Source organism: Pangasianodon hypophthalmus, chromosome 10, assembly GCF_027358585.1.
Source record: "Pangasianodon hypophthalmus isolate fPanHyp1 chromosome 10, fPanHyp1.pri, whole genome shotgun sequence".
Classification (NCBI taxonomy): domain Eukaryota; kingdom Metazoa; phylum Chordata; class Actinopteri; order Siluriformes; family Pangasiidae; genus Pangasianodon; species Pangasianodon hypophthalmus.
Window position 1 is genome coordinate 758,958 of NC_069719.1, and position 12,500 is coordinate 771,457.

The following is a 12,500-nucleotide window of genomic DNA, read 5'->3' on the forward strand; positions in this document are numbered from 1 at the left end:
AATAAACAGATTTAATAAACGTGGTGTTGTTTAACAAAGTAAAACGCGTAATCGTTGATGTGGTGCCTTTTTTTTTTTTCAAATGAGAGAGAGAAAGAGAGCGAGTGAGTGAGAGAGACAGAGAGAAAGAGAGAGAGAAAAAGAGAGAGACAGAGACAGAACGAGAAAAAGTGAGACAGAAGGAAAAGAGAGACAGAGAGAAAAAGAGATAGGTAGAGTGAGAGAGAGAGAAAAAGAGAGAGAGAGACAGACAGAACAAGAGAAAGTGAGACAGAAGGAAAAGAGAGAGAGAGAGACAGACAGAGACAGAACGAGAGAAAGTGAGACAGAGGGAAAAGAGAGAAAAAGAGAGAGAGTGAGAGAGACAGAACAAGAGAAAGTGAAACAGAAGGAAAAGAGAGAGAGAGAGTTATTATGCTCTAGTTATGATTATTAAAAACCAGGATTGAATGAAGAGTTTTAATTAAAGTTCTTCGTTTGTTTGTTTGTTTGTTTGTGTGTGTGTGTGTTTGTTTGTTTGTGTGTGTGTTTGTTTGTGTCCAGCTGTGCGGTGTGTTCTGGGCGGCGTACAGCGCTGCGTCGCTGCTCGTCAGTGATGAGTTCAAAACGAAGAAGCCGCTCCTCATCTACCCCATCTTCCTGTTGTACATCTACTTCCTGTCCCTGTACACCGGCGTCTGATTGGCCGACGGGCCTTCATCGGCACTTTGATTGGACACTGACTCGGGCGGACGCTACGGGACGGGGGACGAGTCACATGACGCAGGCGACGGAGCATGGATTTTCATTTTTATTTTAATTTTTTTGTCCTTTTTGGTGTACAGAGTTACTGTATTTAATGTACCAGATTCGCTTTAGCTTTTCTCGAGCGCCGAAGCTGCGTTCGGGTTCCGCTCGTCGCGGCGCTCGTTATTGTGTGTCCTGGAGCAGAGGAGTGTGTATTCTCTCCCTGTCGCTGATTAAAAACCGACAGAAGCGTTTATTTCTCTAATGTATTGAGGTTTCTGGGAGATTTTCTGTACTGTAAAGAAATTTCACTTACAGTAAAAACACATCTTTGCTGATTTGTTTTTGTATAAAGAGGAAGAGTGTGTGAAGAAGGCGTGCCTTTAGGACTGGTTTTATACGGCTGAGGTTGATCTGATCAGACTGTAAATGTAGCCAAAACGGGATTTAATGGAGAAAATAACTCCGTAAACAACGACTTTATATTTAGCAGTTTCACAAAAAACACATGCAGGATTTTCTTTTAAAAAAATCTGTGACATTGTGATGTTCATGTACAGCTCATTATTACAATTAAAACACATTTATGTCTCATGATTCAGTTTGTTTTGTGTATTAAATTTCTTAATAATGCTTTATCACACAACAGAAACACAACTCTGTTTATTGTGTGTGTTCTGCTCAGTGGGGTGCCATTACTTATGATACTGAATTTGATAAATGATGATGAAGGAGGCGTGGCCTCTGTGTCAGTCTCAGTGAAGGAGGCGTGGCCTCTGTGTGTCCGTCTCAGTGAAGGAGGCGTGGCCTGTGTGTGTCTCAGTGAAGGAGGCGTGGCCTCTGTGTGTGTATTGAATTATTATTTGCTGTAAATGTGGTTTAATTTTAAAGGCAGTAGTTTATTGGTGATGAATTATGATGCACATTATTTCATTTTAAAAGGAAAGAAAGAAAATAAAAACAACAAAAAAAACTTGTGATTTTATAAACAGAGGAAATCTGGAGCGCCAGAGTGTAAGTAATTATTATAATCATCATCATTACGGCACTTTTTATAGGTCTCGGGTGAAACAGGTCCAACAGGAAGAACATGAGCAGAAGGTATTTATAAAGTAAACACGTTAATGTACAGAAAAACTGTAAAAAAAAAAAAAGTACTATGCTTTTATTTTTATCTCTTTCCCTCTCTCCTCTGATCATCAGTGATCTGATTAAATTAAAATCTCACAACGTTACAAATAGCGTTAACATTATAGTTAAATATTTGTACTTTTTACTGCAGTACTGCTGACAGGACGGGTTTATTCAATTATTATGAGTTTAATTAATATCTTTGTAGAAATTGTAAGAATTTCAGTTCTTGTTTGATCACATAGTTCACTTTTAAAAAGATAAAAGAGAACTGCGTACAGTAAAACCTACAATTACTCCAACTTTCATTAAAAAAGTATCATATAACTTTTGAGATTGTTAACATTGTGTAAAATTACAGATTGTAGGAGTTTAGTTTTGATATTTATTTTAAGAATTCCAGCTGAAAAAGGAAAGTTTGAGGTTTCAGAACTCTGAAACTTAAACAGTAACAATTAATCTTCCTGAAATTTATTTAAAACAAATGTAAACAAAGAGGTCAAGCATAACTCGGAACACGATACTACCACCACCATGCTTCACTGTAAATGTATTTTGTTCTCAGTCAACAAATCCATCCATCAACACACTCTGGGTCATGATTAAAAAAAACAAAAAAAAGTTTAATGAGTCTGGAACAGCTGAAAATTTCTGTAAGTTACAGTCGGTAGAATGAGACAGCTCAGAGATGAGTTATTTCTTGTGGTGGTGTAGTTTAAAAATTAACTGTTGCTGTGTGTAAGAGTTGCACTAAAGAAGCTCTTCCTGAGACACAACCTACAAAACTCAGCTCCTGAACGTCACCAAACCTCGCTGGAGCTGCAGTGTTTCATATGAACCCCATCAGGAGACTGATGAGGAGGAAAGATCATTGAGAAGAAGATCTGGATCTGGATCAGTGACGCTTTGCAGCTGTTCTGTGGCTCTTGTGAAGGTTGATGGCATCGTAGATTCTGCTTAGAGGTTACAACTTGACCTTGGATGGAACTTTTAACAACATAATGAACGATGAACATCTCAGTCTCTGGTTCTGAACCCTGTTAAAACCCTGAATGGAAGAGAACACGTGTGTGTGTTTGTGTGTGTGTGTGTGTGTGATGTGCATAACCTGAGAATATAAAGAAGATTAAAATGTTCTTCATGGAGCTCAAAGATGCTCTACAAAACACCACAGGAAGTGGCTCAGTGTCTCAGCAATAGTTTTGAAACGATTGTGGGTTTTACCAGACAAATTGCACCATTTTTCACATTTGAAAAACGAAGAAGTAAATATTGTATTCAAATAAAAACTATTCAACATTCCCATAGATTTAAGATCAAAATATCGCTCATTATATTACATTATTCTCATGTAGGGTGCCAATAATTCAGAATAATGACATCTAAACTGGATTATGGCAACAAATAATAAGCTTTAATATTAGATTAATAATTAATATTAAATTTAGAATAATATTAATATTAGATTAATAATAGTTTGGTGGCAGTTTTAATGCTTTAATGATAATTTTTGGTTAAGAGGAATGAAAAAGGTGTCTATATCTATCCATCATGGTGAACAATCAATTAATCAATCAAACAATTAATCAATCAGTCCATCAATCAATCAGTCCATCAATCAATCAGTCCATCAATCAGTCCATCAGTCCATCAATCAGTCCATCAGTCACAGGTCAAGGTTTGAATTAGAGGCCAGAATTTTAATTACAGTTTATAAATGTTAATTTCTGTTCCTAATAAAAAGTTTCTTACAGAGAAATTTCTCAAAATCTTGATTATTGTTTGATTAGCATTAGATTTAAACAGAACAATGGAACAATTTAGGAACAATGACATAAAAAACCCCGACTGTTATAACAGTCCATGGTGTTTTCTCACTTAAACCAGAAATAAATTCCAAACTTTTCTGTAAAAGTCTTTCTCTCTGGAGAGCATCTTCTCAACAAACATTTCACTTCCAACAGCAACAGCAACAGCAGAAACTCTGTAGTTTTTATACAGTAAAGTGCAGATGCACGTTTACGCAGATTTAATTAGACAAAACCTGGTGTGTGTTGCAAAATTATTATTATTATTTAAAAAAACACCTGGAGCTGGAGAAGATGCTATAACTCTGATGATAACCATTGATTACTGAACTAAATTAAATATTTATTCATCTATTGAACTAAATCAAACTTATACACTCGTTGTGCTTTTGTACACATGTTCACTAGCGCCTCTGGTGGTTAGAAGTGGAATAGCACTCTGACTGACCGCGTCTAAAACATTAGTTTTACTTCCTATAAATAAATAAATAATAATAATATATATTTAGCGTATTTAGAAATGAATTTGAAACCATCTGTTCAACACTGGGTGAAGTTTGTGATGCAGGTTATTAAACAGCCTGCTGGTGTTTATGATGTGGAAGGAGTTACAGGATGTACGCCATCTCCGTATCCGCACGCTGACACGCGCAGGGTTTTTCCGTAGCGCGGATGGTGAATAGGAGTGAGCGCAGCGCTTGCGGTAGCAGCAGCAGCAGGAGGAGGAGGAAAGAGAAGAGAAGCCGCTGAGGGAGGGAGAGAGGAGAGGAGCGGAGAGCTAGTCAGGTTTAGTCCAGCGCTACTCTTTTTTGTTGGATATTTAGCTTTATTTTTATACTTTTAAACACCCGATAGTGTCAGAAAGGATCTCCGGAGAGCGAGTCGGAAAGCCGGTGAGAGGGTTTTGAGGGGAAAATGGCCGCGGCGGGCGCTGCGGCCTGCGGCTCGTCCGAATCCTCGGACTGGATTTTGGTCAGAGACGGGCGGCTGCGCTGCGACGAGGAGGGCCTGCGGAGCCTCTCCTACCACCCGGCCCTCAACGCCATCCTGGCCGTGACTAGCCGCGGGAGTATCAAAGTCATCGACGGCACTTCTGGAGCCATATTACAAGCCTCCGTGCTGCATGGTGAGATTTATTTCATTTTATTTTACTGATATAATCGACAGTTAATCGACAGGCCCGTCTTTTTTTTTTTTTTTTTTTTTTTTTTTCCTTTCTACTTCTATCGTTAGCTTGTATGCTAACCGAGCTAACACACCTCGCCGAGTCCAACCCAGAGTGAACCGTATCCCAATCGGCGCACTGCTCAACCTCTAGGGCACTACATAGGACGTAGTGGGCGTGGTTACTTTCCCTACGTCACGGAGCGCACTATGTAGGGAGTACTCGGCTATTTGGGATACGGCTCGCTTGTTTTAGTAAGTAGCCAGCATGCTAGCAAACTTAGTCATGACCCAAACACGAATCGTTTCTAACATCATGTCTATGAATTGGTTGTTTGTTTGTTTGTTTGTTTTTTTGTTGGTTTATTTGTAATCAAGTTAAAAAAGGAACGAGTGTCAATCTGTTAGCAAGCTTAGCTTAGGTTAGCTTAGTTATACTTCCCATCTTTTTCTGATTTGTCCCGCCTTCTGCGCTGTGATTGGTTACAAGAATTCGGTCTCATCAGTGGTTGGTTAGATTTTCACTGAGCGTGAAATAGGAGCCAATCAGAGAGCACGAAGGCGGGACTTGAGCGCAGTGTTTCTTTAGCTCAGTTTAAGCTAACGCCGTGTCATGAATATTTATTTATTATTAAACCTCAGTCTCAGTGTCAGTCTAAAACACTTTTACGTATCATTTTAAATTATATTTAAATCACAATGTCGGTTAAGGATGAGGATTATTTTTGCTAGTTTAAACGTTAGTATCAATGCTAAACGCTTCCTTAGCTAGCATTAAACCCGGCCGTCATTTTTAGTGCAATTATTATAAATAAACAAACAAACAAATAAATAGATATAGATAGAATTATTTAAATTGATTAATTAAGTTGATAGTCTGACCTAAATTAGAAGTTTAACATTAATGCTGGAGTTCCTTGTTTAAGGTGAATGACACTGAGGTGTGGAGGAAAGGTGGTCACGTGACCCGCCTGGCTTTATTGCGGCTATAAGGAGTGTGATGTTTAATTACACTTTATATCACACTTTATATCACACTTTATATCACACTAAACTACCAAATACCTCAACATTAACCAGCTAGTGGTGTTTGTCCTTGTGTCCTGAAGAGGTTATAATGTTCCAGCGTTCACATTCAGGTAAAAGAGAGGAAGAAGAACAGTTGTTGTTGTTGTTGTTGTTGTTGTTGTTGTTTTTTCCTGCACATCATCATCTGCTTCTCGTCACGTGACAGGAAGGTGTGTGAGGATAATCGGTTCTGTGATACACCTCGATATTTGACAGCATCCTCAATGCTGAAGTTTTAATTTCTTAAGCTTTAATTAGGTAATTAAACTAATTAATTAATTAGTGGCACGTGAGCGTCTTTCTTTCATCACCTCTGTAGAAAGCACACGAGCGATGACGTCATGAACCCGAGCCTCAGTGATCGTTTATCACGTCGCACACGGTGTAGTTTTTATTCGTAAATCGTTCACGGGAGCTTTAACGTACGCGACGGTGACGAAACTCGTTCTGCGTCTCGCTCCTGCGTCCGTGTAAATTTGCGTAGGTTTAAAAATTTCAGTCGATCCGTTAGAACAAAAGTAATGGCGCCCTGTAAAAGAAGGAGAAGGTGCTCTTTCACAGTTTAGTCATCTTTTTGTTTTTGTTTTGTGGGCGTGGCTAAATATAAACGCGCTCTGTGATTTGCTTCTGATTGACGTTTATTAAGACACACACGAGTACGAAGATGATTTTATAAACCTGATGGTTAGTTCAGTTTGAGAGAGACGCTGAAGAGGCAAGCTTCAGTCGTGACATTCTAAACTGATTTTGCTTTTGGTCTCGGTTTTTTTTTTTTTTTTTTTAAAAATGGCGCTAAAGTGGGCGTTTCCTGGAAGCCAGAACCGTGAGAAACTTCCTTCCGGGTCCGGTGGTATCGTGAGAACGTCTGTTCTCGAGACAACACAGCACGCAGGCGTCGTGCTTCTCTCGTGAAGAAGTGAAGATATTTTCCAAATAAAGACTTAATTATAGTTTTTTTTGCGTTCTCGTGTCGCTTCATAAAGTTGGGATTAGACCCCTGGAGTCACATGGATTACTTTTATGACGGCTTTTTGAACTTTTTGGAGCTTGAAAGCTGAAAGACTGTCAGTGGAGAAACAGAAATCTCCCAAGTTTCATTAAAAAATATCTTCGTTCATCTTCAGAACTTAAATGAAAATCTTACGGGTTTGGAACGACGTGAACTTTCGCTTTCACTCTGCAGTCTAATAGCGAATGCGTGGCGAGTGACGTACTCGATAATATCAGCGCTCTCATCATTAAAGCAGCGATTAGGATATTATCGTAGACGCTACGTATCTATCGCACACCCGATTTCGCGTTCTGTGACCTACGCTGCGTTTCAGCTTGGTTGTGATTGCGAGTAAACAAACCCGAGTAAACTATTGCGCTAGAGGAAGTAGTGCGTGTGACGGGAATGAGACGCTGCCGAGGTTTACTCACAGCTCAGGATACTTTTAATAACGATATAAACCGGGACAGGAAGTTTGCCGAGCGAGCGATGGATTTGGATTTCAATCGGATCGTTGCCGTGATCCTGGATCTGTCCCGCTTGCGATGCGGATGTCAGACTTGTTACCGTGACGACAAATCCGTCAGCTCAGACGTTCTCAGGAGCGGCGTAGATCACGTTTCGTAAATAAGCTACAGAAAGTTGTGTTCACGTGATCAGATCAGTAAATCTGGAATAAAGCTGGGCGATAATATCGATATCGTGATAAATTACGTCACGGTACACGTCTCTGAGATTTATAAATATATTTTTTAAAAATGTTACAATAAAAAATAAAAACTTTAGAAAGCTTTGTCTGAATCTTTAAAGTAAAACTTTCCCTCCTTTTCAGTGTTGATTTATTTTCATACACATTAAATAATTCATTTTTATATTTCTAGTGTAAAAGTTTTATCATATAAAATGTTTAAAGTTTTATTTTTAAACGTGAGATCAGCCGTAGCCTGACGTACGCCATTTTATCTCAGATTCCTTCCATATAAGGAACAAGATTCAGATAAAATAAACGCCGATTCAGCGGAGAATTCTATCTCGAAGGTGTTTATACGATACGAAACGATACGATACGCAGGTTTGTGGGGAAAAAGCGAAAGTAAAACTGCAGTGTTTCATGACGTGTCGTTCTGTAATAACACTAAAACTGTGGTGTAAGGGAATAAAACCCTCGGGGACATGCTGTTAGAGGAAACTAATCAGTGGTGTTAGAGAGAGTGTGTGAAGAATGTGAAGAGTTTTTTAATCAGAAGTGGGCGTGGCTCAGTGTAAAGCACCGCCGCAGTGCAGACCATCAGATTTTCCGACCACACGCACGGTCGTCTCAGCACCTTCAGAAGTGCTGTGTGTGTGTGTGTGTGTGTGTGAGTGTGTGTGAGTGTGTGTGAGTGTGTGTGTGTGTGTGCGTGTGTGTGAGAGAGACAGCAGTGATCTAATCGATAGTGTGAGATGTGAGAGAAGTGGTGTGTCAGGGGTTATTAAAGGTCACCTCTCTCCTGGCTGAGTTTCAGCGGTTATCGTTAGCGCAAGCGTCTCGTTCAGTTCCTTCTCCAAATGAAAACTTTATTAATTTTCCTCTCGCAGCTCGACTGGAGCTCAGACGAAGAAGAGATCGGAGAACTTCAGTCTCAGACGTGTTCAGCTGTGTGTGTTAGCGGCGTCTGATCGTGACCCGACTCACGTGGGATTATCAGACACGCTCATTTTCACAATTTCACTATTGATGGGTTTATTGACTAGAAGTTACAAGAATGTTTACACACGTACGAGCCGCTTATTAGTGTGTTTAAGAGCTGAGTCACGTAGAGCTGTTTAACACAGAGCTGCGTAAAATAGAGCTGTTTAACGTAGAGCTGTTTAACGTAGAGCTGTTTAACATAGAGCTGTTTAACGTAGAGCTGTTTAACACAGAGCTGCGTAACATAGAGCTGCATAAAGTAGAGCTGCGTAACACAGAGCTGCGTAACGTAGAGCTGTTTAACACAGAGCTGCATAAAGTAGAGCTGCTTAACGTAGAGCTGTTTAACGTAGAGCTGCGTAACAGAGCTGTTTAACACAGAGCTGCGCAACGTAGAGCTGCTTAACGCAGAGCTGTTTAACGTAGAGCTGCGTAACGTAGAGCTGTTTAACGTAGAGCTGTTTAACACAGAGCTGTTTAACGTAGAAATGTTTAACACAGAGCTGCGTAAAATAGAGCTGTTTAACGTAGAGCTGTTTAACGTAGAGCTGTTTAACGTAGAGCTGTTTAACGTAGAGCTGTTTAACACAGAGCTGCGTAACATAGAGCTGCATAAAGTAGAGCTGCGTAACACAGAGCTGCGTAACGTAGAGCTGTTTAACACAGAGCTGCATAAAGTAGAGCTGCTTAACGTAGAGCTGTTTAACGTAGAGCTGCGTAACAGAGCTGTTTAACACAGAGCTGCGTAACGTAGAGCTGCTTAACGCAGAGCTGTTTAACGTAGAGCTGCGTAACGTAGAGCTGTTTAACGTAGAGCTGTTTAACACAGAGCTGTTTAACGTAGAAATGTTTAACACAGAGCTGCGTAAAATAGAGCTGTTTAACGTAGAGCTGTTTAACGTAGAGCTGTTTAACGTAGAGCTGTTTAACGTAGAGCTGTTTAACACAGAGCTGCGTAACACAGAGCTGCGTAACACAGAGCTGTTTAACGTAGAGCTGTTTAACGCAGAGCTGTTTAACACAGAGCTGCTTAACGTAGAGCTGTTTAACACAGAGCTGCGTAACATAGAGCTGTTTAACGCAGAGCTGCGTAAAGTAGAGCTGTTTAACGTAGAGCTGTTTAACGCAGAGCTGCGTAAAGTAGAGCTGTTTAACGTAGAGCTGTTTAACGTAGAAATGTTTAACACAGAGCTGCGTAAAATAGAGCTGTTTAACGTAGAGCTGTTTAACGTAGAGCTGTTTAACGTAGAAATGTTTAACACAGAGCTGCGTAAAATAGAGCTGTTTAACGTAGAGCTGTTTAACATAGAGCTGTTTAACGTAGAGCTGTTTAACACAGAGCTGCGTAAAATAGAGCTGCTTAACGTAGAGCTGTTTAACACAGAGCTGCGTAAAATAGAGCTGTTTAACACAGAGCTGCGTAACATAGAGCTGTTTAACGCAGAGCTGCGTAAAGTAGAGCTGTTTAACGCAGAGCTGCGTAAAGTAGAGCTGCGTAACGCAGAGCTGCGTAACACAGAGCTGTTTAACACAGAGCTGCGTAAAATAGAGCTGCGTAAAATAGAGCTGCGTAAAGTAGAGCTGTTTAACGCAGAGCTGCGTAAAGTAGAGCTGTTTAACGTAGAGCTGTTTAACGCAGAGCTGCGTAAAGTAGAGCTGCGTAACGCAGAGCTGCGTAACGCAGAGCTGTTTAACACAGAGCTGCGTAAAATAGAGCTGCGTAAAATAGAGCTGTTTAACACAGAGCTGAATAACGTAGAGCTGCGTAATGTCGAGCTGTTTAACGCAGAGCTGTTTATCGTAGAGCTGCGTAACGTAGAGTCCACATGCCGTGTATTTTGCGTTGCGCTTGGTGTTTTTCTGTAGGTGTGAGCTGATAGCCAGAGCAGATAGACAGAGCTGCGATGTGGAGATGTGATGTGGAGATGTGATGTGGAGATGTGATGTGGAGATGCGATGTGGAGATGTGATGTGTTCTGGAGATTTGAACTGAAGAACAAAAAGAGAAAGTAAACGATGGATGCGATGCACAAAATGTTTTAATCTAGAAGTTTCTATACTTATCACAGTAATATTTAGAGCGCAGCAAAAGTAAGGGTGTGTTTACTTTTTCCCATCGTCATATTTCTGACCAATGAGTGAAGGAGATTTACGCATACGTTTTCAGCCCTAAGGCAGGAGACAGAATCCCATCGTCTCGAATATCATGATACCAAATACTGACGATTATTTCTCTTTAATGTTCGTTAGGATCTTTATCTCTTCTTACGCACTCGGTGGCAGCAGCAGAGGCAGCAGCGTACAGAGCACAACGTTTTTTGCGAGTGGGAATCTAACTTCTTCGAAGCGTGCTTACGTAATCGTAACGTTCAGGGGTAGTTACCGTAAACCGCTGTATATACGCGCACTCCGGTTTCCACCGCAGCTTGCCTTACAGATTAAAATCAACGCCTGTGTGCTGCGCTTGATGCAAGTCACACTCGCGTCTAAAACATTTCAGAAACAGTGGAGTAACCAGAAACTAATTTCAGAAAGAAGAGGAAATATAGTCATGGGAAAAGAAAGTACACCCTCCTTCAATTCTGTTTTTTTTGTTTTTTTTATTATTTCATAGATTTATCAGGGACTAAATGATCATTATGTGGTCTTCACCAACTTCTATAAACAAACAAATAACCTCAAGTGACTACAGAAAACAACGATTTCAACATGTGGTCTTTTTTTCACAAAAATAAACCATTATTCAGAAACCATGTGGGGAAAATAAGTACATCCTATAACTCAGTAACATGTAGAACCACGTTTATCAACAATTACTTGAAGTAAATGTTTTGTTTGTAGGAGTTTATCAGTCTCTCACATCGTTCTGGAGAAACTGTAGCTCACTCTTCTTTACAACATTGCTTCAGTTTATTGATGTTTGAGGGAAATTTGTTTATGCACAGCTCTCTGTAGATCCTTCGACAGCATCTCAGTGGGGTTGAGGTCTGGACTTTGACTTGGTGATTCCAGAACCTTGATATTTTTTCTTCTTTATCCATTCAGATGTTGATTTGCTGGTGTGTTTGGGATCATTGTCCTGTTTCATGACCCAGTTTAAGCTGCTGGACAGATGACTCACATTTGTCTCAGGAATATTCTGGTATAAATTGGAGTTCATTTGTTGTCTCAATGACTGCAAGTTTCCCAGCTCCTGTGGCTACAAAACCCAAAGCCCTAATCATCACCCCTCTACCACTACAATGCTTCACAGCTGGTTTGAGGTGTTTGTGGAGACATGCTGTGGTTGGTTTTTCACCAAACATGGTGCTGTGCATGATGATGACCAAACATCTCCACCTTGGTGTCATCAGTCCAAAGGATATTGCTCCAGAACTTTTGTGGTTTCTTTAGATGCAGTTTTGCAAACGTAAGTCATGATGCATGTTCTTTTTTAGAGAGAAGGAGCATTTTCCTAGCCATCTTGTCATCAAAGCCAGGCTTGTTCAATCTTTCTCTGATTGTGAACATAAATGTTTAATGTGCTTACAGAGGATTTTAGGTTGCAAGATGCAGCTCTTGGTTTTTCTTTATATCTCTGAGCGTTAAACAGTCTGACCTTGGACTGAATTTGCTGGGACGCTCACTCCTGGGAAGATCAGCAACTGTCTTGAAGGCTCTCCGTTTGTAAACAATCCTTCTCACTGTAGAATGGTGAATTTTATATTGTTTGGAGATGGCCTTATAACCCTTCCCAGATCGATGAGCAGCAACAGTTGCTTCTCTGAGGTCATGGCTGATGTCCTTTCTTCTTGGCATGATGTAGACACACACCTGAGTGCTCCAGAACTGCCAAAAGTTCTGCTTTTATAGAGGTAGACACACTTCCTGATGATGAACTAATCTTGTGTATTTCATTAGTAACACCTGGCTGCTAATTACTCTCTTAATGATTGTGGAA

General features: G+C 40.2%; 2 protein-coding genes across 10 annotated transcripts in view; both read left to right on the forward strand.

Moving 5' to 3' along the window:
• yipf4 (Yip1 domain family, member 4) overlaps window positions 1-1,323 on the forward strand; it is a 9,976-nt gene extending 8,653 nt beyond the window's left edge. The window contains exon 6 of the mRNA XM_034307785.2: window positions 544-1,323. Coding sequence (XP_034163676.1) covers window positions 544-681 — 138 coding nt within the window. The 3' untranslated portion in view covers window positions 682-1,323. The remainder of the gene's footprint in view (window positions 1-543) is intronic.
• Window positions 1,324-4,376: 3,053 nt separating this feature from the next.
• The window catches only part of birc6 (baculoviral IAP repeat containing 6), a 120,920-nt gene continuing 112,796 nt past the window's right edge, over window positions 4,377-12,500 (forward strand). For all 9 annotated transcript variants that reach the window (XM_053237756.1, XM_053237759.1, XM_053237762.1 and 6 more), the window contains exon 1: window positions 4,377-4,791. In XM_053237756.1, coding sequence (XP_053093731.1) covers window positions 4,581-4,791 — 211 coding nt within the window. In that variant the 5' untranslated portion in view covers window positions 4,377-4,580. The remainder of the gene's footprint in view (window positions 4,792-12,500) is intronic.